The sequence below is a fragment of the Diabrotica undecimpunctata genome, chromosome 3 (genome assembly GCF_040954645.1).
Source record: "Diabrotica undecimpunctata isolate CICGRU chromosome 3, icDiaUnde3, whole genome shotgun sequence".
NCBI classification, from domain to species: domain Eukaryota; kingdom Metazoa; phylum Arthropoda; class Insecta; order Coleoptera; family Chrysomelidae; genus Diabrotica; species Diabrotica undecimpunctata.
The window spans coordinates 4,829,161-4,852,051 of NC_092805.1; the positions used below are offsets into that span (position 1 = coordinate 4,829,161).

At 34.3% G+C, this 22,891-nt stretch overlaps 1 protein-coding gene across 3 annotated transcripts in view; it reads right to left on the reverse strand.

Moving 5' to 3' along the window:
• PIP4K (phosphatidylinositol 5-phosphate 4-kinase) overlaps window positions 1–22,891 on the reverse strand; it is a 91,641-nt gene that overhangs the window by 17,141 nt on the left and 51,609 nt on the right. The window contains exons 6-8 of one of the 3 annotated variants that reach the window (XM_072525137.1): window positions 21,826–21,928; window positions 11,951–12,145; window positions 6,078–6,202 (exon numbers count right to left, since the gene is read on the reverse strand). In XM_072525137.1, the coding sequence (XP_072381238.1) occupies window positions 6,093–6,202; window positions 11,951–12,145; window positions 21,826–21,928 (408 nt within the window). In that variant the 3' untranslated portion in view covers window positions 6,078–6,092. Of the gene's footprint in view, window positions 1–6,077; window positions 6,203–11,908; window positions 12,146–21,825; window positions 21,929–22,891 lie in introns of those variants that run through there. The other 2 variants (XM_072525136.1, XM_072525135.1) reach the window with 2 other exon arrangements.

The following is a 22,891-nucleotide window of genomic DNA, read 5'->3' on the forward strand; positions in this document are numbered from 1 at the left end:
ATATGCACAAAGAGGTATCGCATGACGTCTCAGCAGAACTGAATCTATAGTTTCGAATACTTTAAAAAGGTACCACGAAACATGAAATTTTGTACGAAGGCCTGGTCAAGGACGCCCAAGGTGCACAACCGCAATTGATGACCGTTTTTTGGTTCTTAATTATACACGAAATCTTTTATTGACATCGATGCACCTCAGAAATGAGCTATTAAATGTTAAAGTTAATGTGAGTTCAGAAACAGTTAGACGAAAATCAAAAGAAGCAAAATTAAAGCCCAGACGCCCCGCCAAAAATCCACGTCTTCTCCAAAATCATAAAGCTCGTCTTTGGAATTTGCAAGAACACATATTTAGTGGAATATCGACAACTGGAAAAACGTTCTTTTCACTGATGAGACCAGAATCTATTATGGAAGCCAGATGGTCAAAACTACGTCTACAGAAGAGTTGGAGAACGATTCGCCAGTTGCAGTCTCGCCCAGACCGTTAGTTTTGGAGTTGATGGCATAATTCTTTGGAAAGGTATTGGTTGAGAGGTACGCACCTCACTTGTGGAAGTGATTGGACGGATTGGACTGGTGATTCTTACGTTTAAAATATCCTACAAGATCATGTTTTGTCATATGTTGGTTACATTGGATATAAAAGATTCACGTTAATGCACGATAATGCTCGACCACATACCGCTCCCATAGTGAGTAATTATGTTGATGAGATCCAAAATTGGAAGATAGGATTGGCCACCGTTTAGCTCGGATTTAAATCAAATAGAGCACATGTGGGATCACCTAAAACGCAGCATACGACAAAGAAATCCCGTTCCAAATACGATAGAGCAGGTTCGGCTTGCTGCACAGGATGAATGGAATGCAATTTACCAAGGATATGTCCAAAATTTACTTGCAAGCATGCTGAGAAAGATGCAAGCAGTAATAAGAGCTAGAGGGGGAATACTCGTTACTAATCATGCACTTCTTTCAGTTAAAACGACTTGTTTAATCAATTTAAATTATTATTTAAGTTTAGAGTAAAATAACCTTATTTACCTAAGATTAAACATTTATTTTTTTCGCAATTTTCTCCGCATAAAAACTTAAAATTGTTCATTAAACATTGTTAAAATAAACTCTATTTTACAATAAACGACTTGATTGACCAGAATTTATTTTGAAAAAACAAAAATTAGAAAATTCCAAAATATTCGATATTTTTGTCCATGAGTGTATTTGCAGTAATATTTGATTCCTTATTTTGAGTAGTTCAAATGTCAATTTAATTCATATAATTCTAAACTAAAAAGCAATTTTTAACGGGTTGGACTATATATCTACAGTAAGATTGCGACACTGAAAAAAAACCCCAGGCGAAAAATAGGAGCGAATGAAATAAAAATGATTTTGTTTAAGACCTACCCCCCAACAGTTGTAGATTCAAATGTCACTTTTAATTCGTATAATTCTGAACTAATTATTAATAACAGCAATTTTTAACGTAAAAATCAGCAAATGTAATCTATTCCTATCCTAATCAATTTGAGAGCTGGATTTTAAAATCGAACAACTCCAAAATTCTATAATTGTCTTAAATCGCATATGAAATAGATTTCCAAGCTTATGACAAAGCAGAAGTGATGATTGGTTAATAATTTCCAAAGAGAAAAATTTCAAACTACTTATTATGACAAACTCACAAACGTTTGTATGGAAAATAAGCAACAAAATAATGTGAATTGTTTTAAGAAGTATCGAAAGCATAACCTACCTACACTTATTCGAAAATAAATGTAAAAACACTAAGTATAAAAATATATTTTTCAAATCTTGTACCAAAAGGTATAATTGTTTTTTTTTCTTTATAAATACGAGGTCTGGCTAATAAAAAACGAGACTGTGCGCGCAGAAGGCGTCCTAGAAGGGAAGAGTGGGAAACGAATGCAGCATTGAATAGCTGGAAGTGTCTACTCTTGTACTCTTTCAGTATGAAAACCCGTTTTTGTCGCTGTAGTAGTATTTTTTCTGTAGCGGTTAAAAAGAACGTGTTTTTTTCTCGTGCCGATAACAATGTGTGACGAAAAACATGATCAACGGATTAATGTAAAATTTCTAGTGAAATTAAAAAAAAACTCAGACTGAGTGCTATAATTTGTTGAAAGAGGCATATGGTGAGAATTCTCTATCTCGTTCGCGTGTTTTAGAATGGTATAAACGCTTTTATGAAGGCCGAGAAAGCGCCGAAGATGACCAACGTCCAGGTCGACCTGTCTCTGTTTCAACTCCGCAAACAGTGACCAAAATAAATGAAATTGTGCGCGGAGATCGTCGTAGGAGCATTCGGATGATTGCTGAGACTATAAACGCCGATAAAGAAACTGTCAGAAAAATTTTACATGACGAATTAAACATGAATAAAATCTGCGAATTTGGTCCCAAAAAATTTGACCCCTGACCAGAAGCTCGTCCGTCAACAGATCTGCTCAGATTTTCTTGAGAGGTTACATGAAGAGCCTGAATTAATGGAAAACACCATCACTTGCGATGAAACCTGGATATTAAAATACGATGTTTAAACTAAGCGACAATCCATGCACTGGAAAACTCCTGCATCGCCAAGAATGAAAAAAGCAAGGATGTCGAAATCAAAATTTAAAGCCATGCTAATCGTTTTTTTCGACATTAACGGCATCGTGATGACTGAATGGGTTCCAGAGGGTCAAACTGTAAACCAAACTTACTATTTGAAAGTTTTGAAGTTAAAAAACGGCCGGAGTTGTGGAAAAACGAGCCGTGGATCTTGCACCTGCCCATAACGCGCTGTCTGTGCAGCGTTATTTAGCCGCTAGAGGCATTTCAGTATTCGAACACCCGCCGTACTCGCCTGATTTGGCACCCTGTGACTTTTTCCTGTTTTCGAAGATCAAGTCTGTCTTAAAACGAATCCGGTTCGAGTCGATGGAAGAGGTGAAGCGAAAAACGGCGGAGCTCCTAAAAGCTCTAACAAAAGAAGACTTCGAATGGAACGGTGTGTGGCGAGGAAAGGGGAATATATTGAAGAATATTGTAGAATAATTTTTAAAATAAAACTCTTTTTCATAAGCAGTCTCGTTATTTAATAGCGAGATCTCGTATTAGGTGTCAGCAGTTAATGGAGGGAATCGAAGATAGACAGAGAGTGAAAACCACGATGTTTTAACCAATTTCCGAAATGCAGACATAATAGCCATCAGTGTGTGTCTGAAAAATATTTGAAAATATCTCTTCCAATACGCTGCATTATATAAAACGAATACAAAAATTTGTTTTAGGAAGGTATATGTATTTTCTAATATTTCAACGACGTTCTACCTTCAGTTATCCAAAGTAGATGGCGCGATGTATCGTCTCTACTCTGTAAAGTAGGAAATTTGGTCAAGAATTATTCATTTCTTTCTCGGAATCTATCTTCGATTTTTACTACTATCTGATGACGCCCAATATAGGCAGACAATGTTAAGGTGTGAACGAAGCACAAATTTTATAGAGAAATTCTGTTGCATAATACGCCTTCATCTATAAAATAAATTACAAATGTCAACAATTTATGTAAGTTTGCTTTCGATACTTCGTTCTATTATATTGTCGTAATTTATATAATTTGTTGGCAATTCAAGAAGACTTTAAGATAAAATGAAACCAAATCTATATAATGCAGTTAATTTTTCTACACAAAAATTGAGCCAGTCGCATTACCAGATCCGAAAACAAATCACACGGAAGCGTCAAACAAAGCACACACTTTATATTTATAACCAAAGACCTTTGAGATGTAAAGCTAGTTCGCGTCCGTAGTATAATACTACAGGTGCACCCTGGGTGATGCTAAGTGAACTAGCACAATAGGCAGCCAGACAATCTAGAATCTCTAGATCTCCTGGCAAGAACACATCACGAATATAACATATGCCTCCAACCAACAATTTAAATGGACCTTCTCAGGACCAAACAATAAAAGAACTCGGACGAAGCATCCGAATCTGCCATTTAAATATAGAAGGTATTAGTAGAAGTAAATGTGAGTACCATCAAAAGGTACTCATTGAAAATAATATCGACGTGGTCGCAATTCAGGAAATCCATGTAGAGAACGAAGAACAAATTCTCGATAGAGACGCACACACATGTTCTTCATCAGATAATAATACATAAATTAGATATGTTCTACATAAATAACATTCATACGGTTACTATAGAAATTGGCGAAATTACTGTCAGCAATATTTATAAACCCCCGGCAGTCCTGTGGCCTCCGCATGTTATTCACGCCCACCCACACCGCTCAGTTTATGTTGGAAACTTCAACAGTCATCATGAACACTGAAAGTATAGACACAGTGATCAAACCGCCGAGACTCTGCTAAACGGGAGCGAAGAGGCCGACACTTATTTAGTCTTTGACGATAAAGATCGGGGAACTTTTCGATCTGCAGCCTGGAGACGAGAACACAACTCAGACCTACGTTTTGTTTCTACAAATGAAAACAATCAACCACTGGCAGCTTCACGTACAGTACTACCACATAGCCAACATAGACCAGTTGTAATAGAAGTTGGCATCAAAATAACAATAATATCATCTTTTTCTCGACCGAGGTGGAACTTTCAACAAACAGATTGGGCGTCTTTTACCGAGAGATTGGACAAATATCTGGGATGAATAAACCCAACACGTGCAAACTACATGAGATTTGTTGGCGCGGTTACCGCTACAGCGAAGAAAACTATACCCAGAGGATATCGTAAAGAGTATGTCCCAGGATGGGATGAAAATGTGAGAAATTGTATCAAAAATACAACGAAAGACAAAATCAAGAAATTGCGGATGAACTACTACACAGTTTGGATGCAACCAGACGACAAAAATGGATGGAAACTGTGGAAAAAATAGACTTCAGTAAATCAAGCAGAAAAGCATGGTCTTTACTTGTGAGACAAGAGATTGTGAACACACCACCAAAGTAAAACAATAACTAAAAATTCTAAAGTCTACATGCCCGCCTACATCTGAATACTCTGACCAGTTTACTCCAGAAGAAATTATTTAAGCAATATCAGAAATTAAGTCTGGAAAGGCACACGGCTCCGATAAAATCCATCCAGAATTTTTACTCCTCTGTGGTAAATATGAAGTGGCTGGCTGATTTCTATACAGATATATTAAAATCATGAGAAATCCCCCATTCACTAAATAAAAGCCTCCATTATAGCCATATTAAAACCGGGAAAGGCAAATGATCAGCCTCAAAACTACCGACCGATTGCACTGCTGAGCTGTGTCTATAAACCGTTTTAACGCTTAACGTACAACAGAATTAGTAGAAACATATTTGAATTGATACCTATTGAATAAACAGGGTTCCGACCTAACCGCAGCTGCACAGATCAGATCCTATCCCTAACAACACATATTGAAGCAAGTTTTCAAAGAAAGCAAAAAAAATCCGTTGCTTTCATTGACCTATCAGCTGCATACGATACTGTCTGGAGACAAGGACTAATTTGCCAACTAATCCGTGCCATCCCGTGTCAAAAGGTAACTAAACTCATTGATAGCATGTGATTACACTCATTGAAAGTTGATTACATTGAAAACATTAAAAGAAAATCGCTGGAGGAACTAAACAATAAAAATGTTGAATTATTTATAGTATTTTTAAATATCCTTTTTAGTGAAACTTTTTCATTACTCCTCATTATATTATACTACTTTAATATCTATGAAAAGTGTTGTTAAAACAGGAAAACGTTTGAATCAGGTGAAAAGTACGTTCAGACTAGAAATGCTTTGATTTCTGACCAATGCAGAGGTACCTAGACCAATGATGGAGTTAGATATCTACTAATCACTCTCTCGGCTGTGTTTATCTTTAATTTGCCTTGAAAATATAGCAACGTACTATAGCATCTAATATATCTAAAGTAAAAGAAAAAATCATCTTCATCACTTAATACATTCAAGGACTCTGTAATGATTGACTGGCCAAATTAAGTGCAGTAACCTAATCTATATTAAAAATGTCAAAGCTCAATCGAAAGCTAAGTGTGTCTGGGAGTTAATTTTCAAATCTCAAAGAATTTAAAAAAAAATGCACGTTCACTCTTTATACCTTGTAGCCGTATACGTTTTTTTGGTTTGAGGTACGGATACGCTTTGAACAGTTTGAATGAACCTAAAAAGCACAAAGATTTAGTTTCATTGTTACAGTTATATTGGATTCGGGAAATGTTATTTCGTTTTAATTGTTTTTATCTGGATATATTTCGTACCGATCAAATTTAAGCAATTAGAGAAATAGATATAGAATGTTTCCTACAAAAGTCATTATATATACTTCGTAAATCAACTATTGAATTTTATTATGTTTTTAATACCAAAGTGTTACAGTTAAAGTTGGTTGATTATTTGCTTTTTTTTTATTAATTTAATAAATATTTTTTTAAGATTCAAAGTGAAATATAGTGTACCATAGGTCTTACAGTCAATATCCCAACCAACACACACACACTTACACTCATGCACACGGGCATGCGTGAATGCATGTGCGAGTGCACGCGCGTGTGCATGCGTGAATACATTCGCGTCTCAATAGAAGGAACTGCAGATGATATAGTTCAAGAGAGAAACACTAGTGGAATGCACAAGTAAAAAAAGAAATAGATAAAGAACAAGCAACAGTGAGATGAGCCTTTATGAGCTAGTGATTTTGATAGTAGCATCTGTTTGTGGGGACACCATAGTTGGTCTTAGAAAATATGAGAGTTCCAAAACGTGGGGGAAATATGAGGCTCTTCTTGTTAAAAACCTGTATCAAAACAGTTTCGAGAAAGTAGGTCAACAACGTTCGTTCCAAACACATATGAGAACAATCTTGCAAGGATGGACACGCGGAATAAAGAGAGATTGTTAGGAATATTGGAAGAAATCACGTTCCTCAGTAATGGAGAAACGACAAGAGAGAGAGAGAGAGAGAGAGATACTTTAAAGAGATCCAATGGTGATGTCCAAAAAGCTAGATGAGAAAAACTGGATTTTCAAGGTTGAGAACAGAGCCAGGTGAAAAGATTTGGAGGATGCATATGTCTTATGTCCACATGTGGATAGAAAAGTCTCAGTAAAAAAAAAGAGATGTTCGAAGATTGGTCATATGGCGCCACCTATACGCCTTATTGGGACTTATTAAGCTAATTTGTTAAGTGTGCATGGCCAATATCTTATATATAAAACATATTCAAAATATATAAAATTACAATGATACTGGACTAATTAAATAAAAGATAAATAGGGGTAGATTTTAAACCAAACAAATCAAAAATAAGTACGTAATAAATATAATTTTATTGAATGTCAAATAAGAATTTAGTGTAACTGTTAACAATTGTCTTTAACTTAACATTAAATTTGTTAATTGTAATACCCTATTTTAGTAATAACTATATATAGTAACAGATGATCAATAACTTCCAATGAATTTTGTAGGAAATTTGTTAGAGACAGTTGATAGATACAACAATTATTTATATTAATATGTTACCCGACATTAGGTAATAATAATAATGTATTAAATATTTAATTTGGATCAACAAAGAGTTTTTAACCAATCGATAAAAGTCGACAAATTCCGTTCCCTGTGACAAGCACAACATTCAACAAAGAAATAAAGATTCACATCGGTTTGGTGAAAGAATTCAATGTAAGTTTCCACTAATTATGTTTCAATCGATATTGATTCGAAAGAACCAGTAATTAATCGCCTCGTTACTGTATTAACTAAAAAATTAAATACTGGACGATTTAAATATATATTTCGTTTCACAGATGATTAAAACAGATTTATAAAATCAATATTCACGAACGTGGGGTAAAATCGGAAATCATAAATACCCCTCAATAAATTTAATAGTTTATGTAGTAAATATTAGCGGTATGTTTGCTAGCTATTTATAGTCAGTTTTTTAAACTGACACGAAGCAACTGGCCTAACATAAAAGTGAAGATTAAAACGTGCTAAACTCGAAATTCACTAACTTTTAAAAGCACAGACTGCGGAGGGGTTTGCGACGAGTGACGAATGCACTTCAATGGTAGCCACAGCAATATTCTTTCCTGTTTGTCTGCTATTTTCCCTTGCATAATATTTTGTAGCAATCTATATTTGGGACCTCTCATGACAGGAGCTCGCTAAAAGAAAATCTATTTTGCTATTGAAGATTACGCTGTCAACACATTTTGACAGAATTGAAGAAGTTAAAAGTGGAGAACAGGCAATTCTTGTAGGTTTATAAATCTTGCGAATAAATGACAATCATAAAGTCTTAAATCGCATCATTATTGGGGAAGAGACGTGGTTCTATAACCAACGTGGAAACAGGTCCAAGTGCACCAAATTGGACTGGATTTGGGACACTCTGATTTTTTTCGACTGGAAGGGTGTGGTGTACAACGAATTCCTGCCACGAAATGGTTCATGGGAAATTTGCACGAGGATATGCACAAAAAACAAACTAAAGCTGTGGCAAAATGGGGAATGAGTAAGACGACAACGCACAAATTCAATATGCGTTATTATTCAGCCATATACTCACCAGGCCTAGCTTTTGCAGACTTTTTCTTGTCTTCCAAACGCAAGCGATCTTTGAAACAGCAGAAATTTGACTATATTGAAAACATTCAAGAAAATCGCTGGTAGAACTAAACAACGTTCTACAAACAGGATTCCTGTTGGATTAAAGACTATAATTTGTCAATTTTGTTCTTTAAACTGAAACGAAATAAGTGACGTAACATAAAAGTGAAGATTAAAACGTGCTAAAATCGAAATTCACTTTGTTTTAAAAGCATAGACTGCAGAGATCTACGAACAACTAGAAATCTTAATTAAGGCAACCAAAAAGAATGAAATAACACTTATAATGGGAGATTTCAACGCGAAAGTAGGACGAGGCAAAACAGGAAAGGTAGTGGGAAATTTCGGACTTGGTGAAAGAAACGAAAGAGGAGATCGTCTAGTTCAATTTTGCCAAGAACACAACCTAGTACTTACTAACACTCTCTTTAAGCTCCCGCACCGTAGACTCTATACCTGGAAATCACCGGCAGACTCACCTGGTAAAATAATCAGAAATCAAATAGATTATATCGCTGCACCAATCAGGTTTAGAAACTCCATCAAAGCCGTAAAAACTTACCCGGGTGCGGACGTAGCATCAGACCACAATCCGGTGGTATGTAAGTTTGAAGTAAAGTTAAAAAAGCCAAATGTAAAGAACAGGCCCGAAACGCTAGATATTAGGAAGCTTTCCAACAATAATATTAAACAACAGATGCAGGAGAATTTAAATACCGAAATATCAAAAATCCTTAAAAATAACAATGAACCGCTGGAAAAGTGGAGTGAAATTAAAGAAGAGATTAGGACTTCAAGCACTAAGTTTTTACTACCTGATAAGAGAAAAAAGAAAGACTGGATGACTGCAAACATCCTTGACATGATGGAAGAGAGACGGATATATAAAACTAAAGATACTGCCAAATACCGTGAAACCCATAGACGAATAAGAGCTGAGATAAGAAAAACTAAAGAGAAATGGTTCTCGGAGAGATGCGAAGAAATCGAACAGTGCGAAAAGGTATACGACTATCACAATATGCATAAGAAGATAAAGGAACTCACAACAAAGAAAAGCTACAATATTTTATCGAAAGGGCTGTGCGATGATAATGGAAATCTACAACTACACCCCGACAAAATAGTTAGAATCTGGGAAACTTATGTGGAACAACTGTTTAATGATGACCGTCCTATTGGGTATACACTGAGCAATGATGATACTGGCCCTTCTATTCTAAAATCAGAAGTGGAGAATGCTATAAAGGGTCTTAAAAATAACAAAAGACCAGGCAACGATAACGTATACGGGGAAGTATTGAAAATGCTGTGCGAAACAAACAGTCAATTTCTAGACTCACTCGTCAGACTCTTTAACAATATTTATAACAGCGGGGAGTTTCCTGAAGACTGGCTAGAGTCAACTTTTGTTGCCATACCGAAAAAACCAAAAGCAAAGTCTTGTGATCAACATCGGATGATAAGTCTAATTAACCACATTTCGAAGGCATACACCAAGGTTATTTACAACAGAATAATCAAAAAATGCGAGGATAACATTGGAGATTCGCAGTTTGGGTTTCGGAATTCTCTTGGGACAAGAGAAGCACTTTTTAGTCTACAGGTACTCATCCAGCGCTGCAGAGATATGAACAAAGCTGCTTTATAGACTACGCAAAAGCATTCGATAACGTAAAGCACGAAAAGATAATTGAAGTTCTCCATAAGATCGGAGTCGACTACAGAGACATTCGAACAATAGCGAGTCTCTATTGGGGTCAAACAGCTTAAGTGAAAGTAGGATCTACATTGACCAATAAAATTGAGATCAAGAAAGGGGTACGACAGGGCTGTATCTTGTCTCCTATTCTCTTTAATATATACTCAGAAGAAGTATTTAAGACAGCGCTGGAGGAAAGCACAGAAGTCATAAAGATAAATGGAGAAATAATTAATAACATAAGGTATGCTGATGACACTGTGATTCTAGCAAGTAGCATGGAGGAACTGAGTTGCCTAATGAGTAAGATACAAAAAACAAGTGCACAATACGGACTCAGACTAAATATCACAACAACCAAATGGATGTTAGTAAGCAAAACCCAACAACCACCACAGCAACTGATATTAGACAATGAAAGAATTGAACACGTGGATTCGTACATCTACTTGGGAACAACAGTTAACTCAAATTGGGATCAAGCGAAGGAAATACGTATAAGAGTAGAAAAGGCAAGAGCATCGTTCACTAGCATGAAGCAAATTTTCACCTCTAAAAGCCTCACCCTACCTCTCAAAATTCGACTTCTGAAATGTTATGTATTCCCGGTTTTGTTATATGGAATGGAGGCGTGGACAATGACCGCAACATTGATGAAAAAAGTAGAGGCCTTCGAAATGTGGGCTTACCGACGTATATTACGTATATAATGGACTGAGCACGTGACCAACGAAGAGGTACTACGCCGGATAGGTAAAGAGAGAGAGGTAGGAATAAGTATAAAGAAAAGAAAGTTGGAATACTTGGGTCACGTTATGAGACATAATAAATATAGAGTACTACAACTGATCGTTCAAGGGAAAATAGACAGCAGAAGGGGTCCAGGGAGGAGAAGACATTCGTGGCTCCAAAACTTGCGGCAATGGTTCGGATTGTCATATGCTGAACTATTCAGATCTGCCGTAAACAAAGTCAGAATAGCCATGTTGATTGCCAACTTTCGGAACGGACAAGGCACATGAAGAAGAAGAAGAAGACTGCAGAGGGGTCTACGACGGGAGATAAGTGTAGTTCAATGGTGGCTAGTAATTTATTATAGTCAGCAATTTAAAAGTCCTCGAAATTAACCTGAACGTAAACTTATATTTAATCATTTTAACGAATGAGCAGACATGATTTCTTTTAGGAAAGACAAATTACTACTGTGGACAAAGTTTTCAATGTAACTAATCAGGATCCAGAGTACCCTACAGTCCACAGCGAAATTCTTTGGAATATATTAAAGGAACTAGGAGCTGACTGAAAGAAAATCAATTTTGCTGGATAATTTCATCTAAATAAAGGACATTTCTTGCAAGTTTGTCAATATTGCGTGTATTTCAATTTATACATTAACAAAATGATATACTTTATGAAGTCCTGTGAATAAATTACTCATTAAACTTGAAGTCTTACCTCAAACCGACTACAGAAGCTTAGATTAGCGACATTACTGTAGATAAGCTCTACATAAGCGATTCTCTAACAAGAAATATCATTTTCGAGCTTACCTGTCACTAAGTCTAAATACTGGTAAATTTTATTAAATTTACCTTCGTATTGGAGGCTGTGTTCGCGATGGAGGTAGTGTCCGAAGGCGTTTGGTGAATCGGGAGGCGTGGTGACGCCCATAGTCCTATTCTCTAGGCCGGAACCGCTTTCGCTTTCGTCGGACTCTTGAGGGTTTTCGGCTTCTAGTTCGCGTTGTCGCTGAAGTTCTTGTTCTCCTCTTTCAACTTCATGAATACCTAGAGTTATTTTATATTATAGTAAAATAATGAGATTAAGTATTATATTTAACTGTTGTATCATATAGTCCGACAATTTGCAGTTAAAGGTGACTAATCCACAAATTGAACGAAGTGCTAACGGCAACCATGCTAAATCTCAGAAGTAAACTTTTACCGGGGTCATTTTTATTATGTATGCTTCGCCCATGTAAATAAGTAAAAGATTAAGATAGAAATTAGATAAGATGTTGAATTACTACTGAGTACGAAGGAGTATCTGTTGTTACCTAACTTGAGACAAATTTGGATTTACTATTTATGCCTGGTTTTTTCTTTGGACCTTTTATGTGCGACTCAGAGGAATATCCGAATATCATAATCAGAATCGTCAAAATTCCCAATCACTTGTATTTCATATGTACCTGCAATATCCGATTTTCCTTCTTCACAAATTGTAACGAGTCCGTTACTTAAATAATCGTTTACCTTCTTTTTGTGACTGGAATCTTTTAATTTAATTCTAAATTAAATTCATATTGAAATATTCTTAAACTAAATATTTAAATAACTCCCAGTAAATTTTATTTTCTGAGGTTGGCATTAAACTGCGCCCTCAGTGGTAAAATTCTGAAAGTAAATTCATTCTGCGACGTGTAAAATCTCAACGTGGTCACTTGTTAATTGGATGTGATCGAAGGAACATCGATCTGAGTAGTGCGGCTGGGGAAGTGCCATTTTTTTTCCCGAATATGGTTTAAGTTTATTTTTATGTGAAGAGCTGTTTATGTTAGAAGAAACCATTTGAGTTATTTTGTTGTTTTGTACGAGGATATTTTCAGTTGGATCACCCTAGCCGGTAAGATAACATTACAAATAAATTATAAGGAAAAATCCTTCATATCATCCGCCATTGTTAGTAAAATTCAGACCTATTTTAATTTCGTCTTTGATAGGTATTTCATATATTTTATACATGTTATATTTCACCTTATTTCATCAAGGAAAAGTTTTATACCTAAATAAATTAGATAAATAGATAAATTAGATTCTATATCTATCTCAAATGTTTATTTCCTTTCAAGAGTGAAAGCACCCAATTATTTATTTCAATTTCATACCGTTAAAACCGGCTAATATTTCTTTTTTTTCCTATTCAATAATATATAAAGATCATGTTTTCCGTTAAAATTATCTATTTAATATATCCATACATTATAAAAACATTGTCACACCATTCGAAGGTCACTATTTACCGAAAACCATTAAGGTTTTTATTTCAATTAAGGTCACTTGCTGACATTTTTTGTATCGCCTTTCAAGATTGATAACCCTTGTGTTTTTCCTTACCTTTTGTATGTACAAAAACATGGAGTAACACAACTATTCCTTTTAGCCTACTCAAGAATCCAGTTACAAGTCAGGGGAAGAATCTTTTTTTTCAGTTTTGGGGTTATCCTTACTTAGGACAAGGGGAAGAAGTTTCAAGTTGGTTTTTTATGGGAAATTAAGAAGAATTTTAAATTGAATTATTTGTCCAATAGTACCTGATCCAGGGAATACAGGTTTGGTATCTTGTTACCACCTGAGTCCAGTTCTCCACCGGATCATCTTCGAGGGAAACCTACGGAAACCGGCAGGAAGAACTGACTTATTTTTGTTTATCATTCAATTACTTTAAATAATTTTTGCTATGTCCTCTTCAAGGTTTTAACTTTTGGTTCTATTTTTAATAAAAAAAACTATCCTTAATAATAAATATCTTCAATTTTAAAAAAACATTAATCATTGTAACTTAATTTAATTATTCATTGTCTACCAAGGGATGAGGTTATAACTCTCCCTTGAATTTCTCTTTGTTAGGTTATTGTGTGCACACATATCCCGGAGAATTTTTACTTAAAAACCTAAACAATTTTTGAACGAAAACTAACTATTAGTGAGTAGTATATATTTATATTTATTATTTATACATTATTATTGGATATAATCTTTGTCACAATTTGAAATTTTAAGGGGAATATCAGGGGTAAATTGTTTTATAATTATATTCAGGGATTTGACTGTAAATATAGCTATAGTTAACTGTATATAAGAGGTGGTGGTTTAGTATATAAGCATTTAAAATAGTTTGTACCTAAGTTTGGTAATTATTAAAGGTGTGGTTAAAATTTAATATTTCAATTAGTACCTATCTTTCATATTTCAGCAATACAAGATATCTCGGAAGAAAACATTTAACTTCCTGGCGCCCAAGCATTCACTAGAGCAACTTTTACTTTTCATCTGTTTATTTCTTGGTGGTTTTCTTGTCATTAGTTCTTATATCTTACGGTCTCTGTAGGGCATGCAAATTGGCCGAATCCTTCTTTGAGTGTCAAGTGGTCATTCTCCTGCATAGTCGCTAGCCAACACTTAATTCTGCTATAATTTAAAATTCATATTTACTCTTTATTTATTTCTTCTACATAATTTATTTCTATCTAATCCCTTCCATCTTCTGTTATTCCACATATTAGTTCGTTGGTGTATCAAGGTACATTTTAGAGTTTACCCTTTTGCTACACTGGATAGCGTCACCCAGACTCCTCTAGCACAATTTTTGTTACATTAACATATTTTTGTTACAAAATAATATTATCATCAATGTCTTCTACATCGGAAACTTCATCTGATTCCGACGGCAAATAAACCACATTAAGTGAATCAGCATTTTCACAATCTGTCTTCTTCTAACAAAGCTATTAACTCTTTAGTAGTTAGTGCCATCTTCCTTTTATATTTCGAGAATTTACTGAAAAATGCACTACTATATACAAGCATTCACATGATAATAGTTTAGCTTACTTTATTTTAATTTATATGGAATATAAAACAAATAAACACAAGGAAACTTTCAAATCAAGTTAAAAAAAAACAAATATACCGTTTACAACACACAGTAATTCTATAAATAGAGAATGAAGTGTAATAAAGAGATCGTATATTAAAATTTCAGATTGTTTAGTCTAATGAGTAATTTGCAAAGGTTTCTGTTTTTTTTTTGAAGTACTTTCTCTATAATAACAATAAAATGTTACTGTGTTTAAATAAATAATTAAAATATTATTTAGGTACGCCCCTGCAACGTTGATAAGTGGAATATGATTTCGTCGTTTTAAGTGCGATGTTACCAAGTAATCACCTTCAATTCAAAATTGTTTTAGTATAGACGTATATATTAATCTACAGTCCATCTAATTTAAAAACCGTTGCACATCATTATCTACGTCAGAGATCGAAGTTGACATAGTTGCCGAAGTATAAAAAAATCCTGAATCCATTTTAAATCAAATAGGTCACATAATTATTATTCTACTCTTTACAACGACTATTTAAATTCTTACGTGACATTTTTGAAATAAAACACACTAATTTTGTTCTTAAAAGAACAGATTTTATTAAATACAGTCTGTCCCAAACCCTTCTTTCAGTGCGTCACTAATTTTGACGTCATATAGGATTTTAAGAATGTCGAGAATTATTGCATGACATTTTAGTTAAATCTGACAGTTGCAGGATCGTCATCTCTCTTTTTCTAATTGAAAATAATTTAATCATTTTAATATGTCTTTGTTCTTTCTCGATATATCTCGGCATATTTAAAATATTTTTATGACAATAAATACAAAATTAAATTTTCGCTGTAAAATGTCTGATAATACTAACCTGGAATGATAATTATCATTTGATGTTGACATTGTGAAAGTACTGTCACGATCGAGATAATTCACGATCAAATTATATTTATGCGCATCATTGATTGGATATCTATTTAGCGTATTCTAAACTCCAACCAATTATACATCCGTAAGTAAAATTAGCTTTACGATAAATAATTTTCTAAGTTCTATGTATAATAATCACAGACTCACGTTTTTTTCTGTCACTTCTAGCTTAATGTGTTAGAGAGAATTCGATCAACTATGACGCACTGAAAGAAGGGTTTGGGACGAACTATAGGTAAAAATATAAAACAAGAGGTATTCACTTTAAAATTTAAAATAATAAAGTATAAAAAGTGTCAACACCACAACTGTCAAATAAGTGTTACCAATTTATGCCAAAATTTCACCTTCGTTCGATTACAGTTACAGTGTGTTCCGAACAAATGTTCTTCATAAAAACGCTTTATAATGCATTTATACAAATTAAATGAAACATATTGTTGTCTATTTCTTTAAGTTAACATTAATAGAAATCTTTAAATATTAGTTCTACGCGGATATAATAAAATATGTCTAGTGGCTGTAATGCCAGTGTACTCGGCAAAGTGATTCTAAAAAAGAACACATCTACCGCCTAAATATTTCTTGTTGGTATCATGTGACGTCACGGGCTATGACGCCGATGACGTGCAACGGTATGTAAATTAGATGAAGTATATAGTGAGCAGTCTGTAGAGTTAAGTGACGACATTGTGATGTGTGAGTGTGATGCTCTGACTTATATCAAGTAAATATACCAGCGTCTATTTTTGGTGGGGGGTGAGAGAGTGAAGAGTTTCAATGCGATAGAGAGATGGATCGAACAACTTTAAGAGATCTGTTAATACATACATCTACGGTTTATTTATGGAATTTAAAAAGTATGTTCTTTCGGATCTTCAACAGATGGCGCCAGGGTTATTCCGCGTTTTTAACAAACTTAATTTAGTTAATAGTTAAATTATTACAATTTAAAACAGCTTCTTTATATCTCTTAATATACAACGTATACAAAATAACTTTAAAATGCCACAAGAAAATAGCTTCAGAACAATATCTTTCCTTGTTGTTAATAGGTCGCTATTGAATTCTTTTCTGTTGATGTTCACTTTCTTATAGAATGCTCTGAATTCTTTCTCTCTGTTGAGGTTTCCCATATATTTAAGCTCCTCATTTACTTGGCTTTGTCTGGTAATTCTCTACAGTTGTTCTAGTTCGTTGGGTAAGCATCTTCCTGTAGGCTTAATTTTTTTCTTTTGTTGCATTCTTGCATTCATTGTCAAACCAATGATATTTACGGGCACAAATTTCTGTTCCTATTTCATCTTTCGCTGCTGCTTCAACGTCTTCCTTTATTCTGGTCCAGTAGGAGTCTATATCTGTCTGGCTTTCTTTATTTACATTTTGATTCCTTAGCCTGTTGGTGATGTTTTCCGAGTACCGTGCTGCAATTGTCACATCTCTTAGCTTCTGCACATTCCATTTTTTTGTATCTATTTTATTTTCTTTACTGTTGTTTGAAATTCTAGCCCTCAATGTTGAGATCACTAGGCACTAAACTGTGTCTATGTTTGCGCCTCTATAACTTCTGCAGTGTATTACGTCTGTTCCATGTCTTGAATCTATTAAGATGTGATCAATCTGACTCGTTCTTCCATCAGGGGAGGTCCATGTTACGTTGTGTATGTTCTAGTGTTCAAAATAGGTGCTAGCGACTGTCATATTGAGTGCTGCTGCTAAGTTTATCAGTCGTAATCCATTATTGCTACTGATGTTGTGTAGGCTATGCTTTCCTAGCATGAAAATTCGTTCTCGTCCTATTCTTGCATTTATGTCACCTAATACAATCTTAATGTAATTTCTGGGACATCTCCTGTAGGCTTGTTTTATGTCTTCGAAGAACTGTTCTTTTATTTCCTCTGGTTTGTCATCAGTTGGGGCATGTGAATTGATCAAACTGTAATTAAATCCCCTTTTAAGCGCAAATAGCACATTCTTAATAAATATGTACAATTACGGACAATAAATCTGGTTTGATATGAAGATAACATTGACCTCATCGCTAGGTTCATACGGATTCTGACTGAAGCATTTCGGTACTGGAATATGTGGACACCTTCATATACCTCGGTTAGTTACTGACTGAAGACAAAAAAGTCAGCGAAGAATGTAAAAGAAGAACAGTAATGGCTAATACGTGTTACTACGACTTAAGAGGACAAACTACCAAACGTCAAAGAAAAATGGAGTCTCCCTACCCTGGCAAAAGCATCAAAATGCATTGCGCATCTCAAGGTCAGATACGAAGTGGACTTGGTCCGCCTATAATTAATTACATTTTTCAGTTTTCTCAATGTCCTTGTATCCCATTATTATGTTCAAATTACATAAATATTACTGCTCATAATGAGGGTAAAGATCCAGAAAAACAAAGCTATTTTGAAAATTTAAATAGGGGTGGTTTAACTGTTCCATCAATGTTTACTGTGCAAATTACTACTATAGTTCATAATACAAACATTAATTTCTAAAGACTTTGTTGCCGACCTTTTCTTTTAAAATATTTTTATTATATCACATTTATATAATAAGTGAGTTTTGTATACTAACGAATGTGTCCATTGTCTAAGTAAAATAAATAGTATGTTGTGTTAATTTAATCAAATAGAACTCTTTAAAATGGTATTATACTTCCCGCTATAGTCCCATTATTATAATATATCTATAAATAGGCTCTGTATTATTATGTACTGCCGGCAGTACGAGTAAAATATTTTATATCATGTACGTATACAGTAGAATAAAAAGGCATTGATGAGTTATTGACAACGAAAACTATGAATTTTGCATATAAAACGTCAACATGAGATATACAATTGAATCATATTCATAAGAGTAACATTTGAACACCTCTTTACAAGAACAACATACAATAACTGTAGTTTTAATGTTTTACATAAAGTAGAAAAAACCTACATAATTTCTAGGAAAGAATTTGGAAACTTGGAAATGATATTATTTATAGATATTATATATAATATTCAAATTTCCAATTCTTTCATAGAAATTAGATTTTTTCTGTTGTATGTAAAATATTAAAAATACAGTTATGTTCTTTCTATAAATAGGTCTTCATTTCTTTTGTAAAACTTCTGCTACAAATTACCATCATTAACATAATCACCTAAATATGGCCATAAACGCTTTTGGAAAACGAAACTACACTTCAAAATTTAGTCCGAGTTTCAACAGAGAGCATGGAGTCCCATAAGTTTAAATCAGGTGAATTATTTAACGGTTGCGCTAAACTCGTAGTGTTAAATGTGTTGTGTTTTTTACAAAATACGGAACAACTTAATGTAAGTGCTGCTGTAAGACGTACTTCGTTGATGACTGGTGTTAGCGAAAGAAGCATTTACAATTTCAAAAAAGAAAAAGAACAGAGTGGAACGTTGAAATCGCCAAAAAAACGTAAAAAACGAGTGTATCAATCAAATTTTAAAATATTCACATATGACGAGGGTGTAAGTAGTATTTTACGGAGTATTGTTCATTGTGAATTTTTCATGAAAAATTTGCCGCCATTATTAAAGCATATACATAACTTCATACAAGGTAATGAGAATATACAGCAGTTGTCTCTTTCTACTTTATACAGACTTCTGAAAGATATTGGATTTGTTTATAAGAAACGTGGCCGAAGAAGCATCATGGTGGAGCGAGAGGATATTATTCATTGGCGCCATAATTATTTGAGAACTATACGACGTTTGCGAAAAGACCATTGCAATATCATATATTTGGACGAATCGTGGGTTAATGTTGGCCAATCTATAAATTACGAATGGTGCGAAACAGTCGTGATGCTTTTCTCAAAGGTTTAAGTACTGGCTTAAAAGCACCTACTAAACGAGGTCCACGATATGTTTTATTGCATGCAGGTTTTTCAGGAGGTTTCCTTCCTGGCACACAGCGTGTTTTTCTGGCAAAGAAAAATGATGGCGACTATCACGATGAAATGGATGCCGCATATTTTGAGTCGTGGTTTAAGGAGACATTAATATCAAATTTACCAAATAATGGTCGCAGGAATGTCATTGTAATGGACAATGCATCGTACCACTCCCGTAAAGAGAGATTCCCTAACAATTCCTGGAATAAAGCTGCAATCAAGGAATGGCTAGTGGAAAGACATTTTTTTCGAGGAGTGTTATTTGAAATCCGAGCTAGTAGAAGCAGCGCGTGCATTTAAAGATCAATACGATAAGTATCATCTTGATGAGTATGCTTCACAACATAATGTTTATATTTTAAGGCTTCCTCCATATCACTGCGAATTGAATCCTATAGAAATGGTGTGGAACCAAGTTAAGCGATATGTAGGTACCCATAATACCACTTTTAAAAACGACGAGGTACGCCAGTTGATCGACGACGCTTTCGCACGCGTCACAGAGCAAAATTGGCGCAATTATGTCACTCATGTTGTTGAGAAAACGGAAACTGAGATGTGGACTGCGGACAACCTGCAAGATGACGTAGACCAATTGATAATACACGCGAACACAGGGGAGAGTAGCGAAAGCGAATCCGACATCTCGGATGTAGAGGACGACTTTAGTATAATTAATTGAATATCTGTGAGTAACCTCGATTATTTTACACTGCATAACCAATAAAATGCATTTACCAGTCCAATCAGAGTATGGGCTTTTCGGATATTGGGCTGGGTGCACGAAAATCGAGTTCCCGGAGGTTCCACCCTGTATATTTATAGCTATCAAGAAATGTAATTTAAAATATATTTGTTAGTTTAATAAAGTATAAATATAATATAATGTTAAATAACTTACACTATAAACCTTATACCTGCTCATCTGGTCAAGTGTGGGCAAGGAAAACCATTATCCCATATGGAATAACACAAGGTTTCGCTGAAAACTACCAGGTTGCTATGCCAAGGAACTAGGTAAACTTATGTTGTGTGTAAAAAATGCGAGACTGCATTATGTTTTAACAAGGACAAAAACTGCACTTCAGATTTCCACAAAAAAAATTTCATAGTAGGTGTTAAAATTTCGCAGTGATTCAATTGCGCAGCTTGTTTTTTTAATAACATCGCCGGGATTAAAAAATGTGCAAAGCTTTTTCGATATTCCCGTTCCTGATAATTTTTCACATATTTACAAAAGAAAAAGTTTTTCTTGGATATTGGGCTGGGTGCACGCAAATCGAGTTACCGGAGGTTCCACCCGGTATATTTATAGCTATCAAGAAATGTAATTTAAAATACATTTGTTAGTTTAATAAAGTATACAGTTTTATAATAAAATTCTTAAGGTTAAAAACTTAAGGTCTTTTTATTCAAATTCATGCCTCTTATTTGGCTACTTGAAGGCCATTATTTTATCAATATATTATTTTATAATAAATAACAGAGCCCGGCGTAGAGATCTGGGTACGGTTCTGTGACTACCACTTGGACCTGTTTGTATCGCCAAGCACAAGGCGTGAAATCCGGCAATTGTGCATTCCTATATTAGCCGTACTGCACTCTCGGTGTGACATTTTCTATAGTATGAAGCTATTGTCTATTTATGTCTCTGTGTCATTTATTAATGTTTGTGTTCTTGTGTATTTTTATTTTACTAAAATTCTTAAATGTTGTTAAATTGCAGAGTTATTAAATTTCTGTAGCAGTCTTTAAATGTGTATTTTTGTGTCGATTAATGTAATTTGTGATCTCAAACATGCTGACACTTTTCGTTTTCTTTTTATCTAACTGCAAAAAAATACTTTTTACAATATTTCTTCTTGAGTCAAATGTCTAAAAGTTTCATTAATTGTATTGATTATCTCTGAACTTAATCAGATGCTTTCGTTTTTTTCGTATTTCGAAGAGACGCGATTATATTTCAGAATATTTAAATAAATAATATATTTGAAGCAAGTTACCTAACAACAGGCTGTAGTCCATTAAATGTAACTTAGTGAGAAAGTCTACATCTGCCGTGAGAGTTTCCATAAGTTTGGCTTTAGCTTCTTCTCCTATTGTCACCTGTTGATGAGAAATATCATTAGTTATTGAAATATTAACGCTGTTGAAAAACAAGCAATCAACACAGAAATTGGTGTAAAAATATTTGCATAACACTTTCACTTAATGCCAATATATTAAATAAATTAGGTGTAGTATGCAAATTTTATAGCGTGCGTTAATGAATTCAAAAAGTTGGCGAACAAATGATGCCTGTCTATATAGGTAAATTGGAAATAAATGAGATACATTATTATTATCAATTTTAATAAAAGTTATTTTTGAAAAGTACGAGAAAAAGCACATACTTGACATATTATAATTTTAGATTAAAGTAAAAACAACGATGTCAGAACAAAAAGAGGGATGCCATGTAGAACGGATCAATAAATGGCCAAAGCAAACTGTTCCCATATGGACCTCAAAAAAAGCTTCGTTACGGATCAAATACCTCGAGAACCCAAAAAGGAAAAGAATAATCAAAACAATTTGAAAAACCTAATTCACAAGAATATACAGCAACATATCGACATTCCAGGGTTTATCACAAAATTTGTAATTAATGAAATAATTTACCTCTTACACATTTCACGTAAATTTGTTTTGATAAATTTAATTACTTCATTTAATTTGAGCATACTGTGTGCATATTTTGCCTTTTTAATTATTAACTTGCATTATGGCCGATCCCACATATATAGAATTTTTTTGGCGCCAGAGAGAATAGTAGTACATGTTACTTGTAAAAATTCTTCAATAAAAGTAGCGCCACCTCTCACTCTTACAAAAAGATTTGTTCGCCACTGGAAGACCAAGAATGGTCATCACCATTTCTCAGAATTTGGTGCCTATAATATAGATACTCTACTATAACATAAGCGATTCTTTTTTGAGTGTTTTGATAAAATGGATCGCATCATCAAACTACACCTGACCCTGCATGGTACTAAAGCCACCATTCTTGACATCTATGGAGTAAACGAG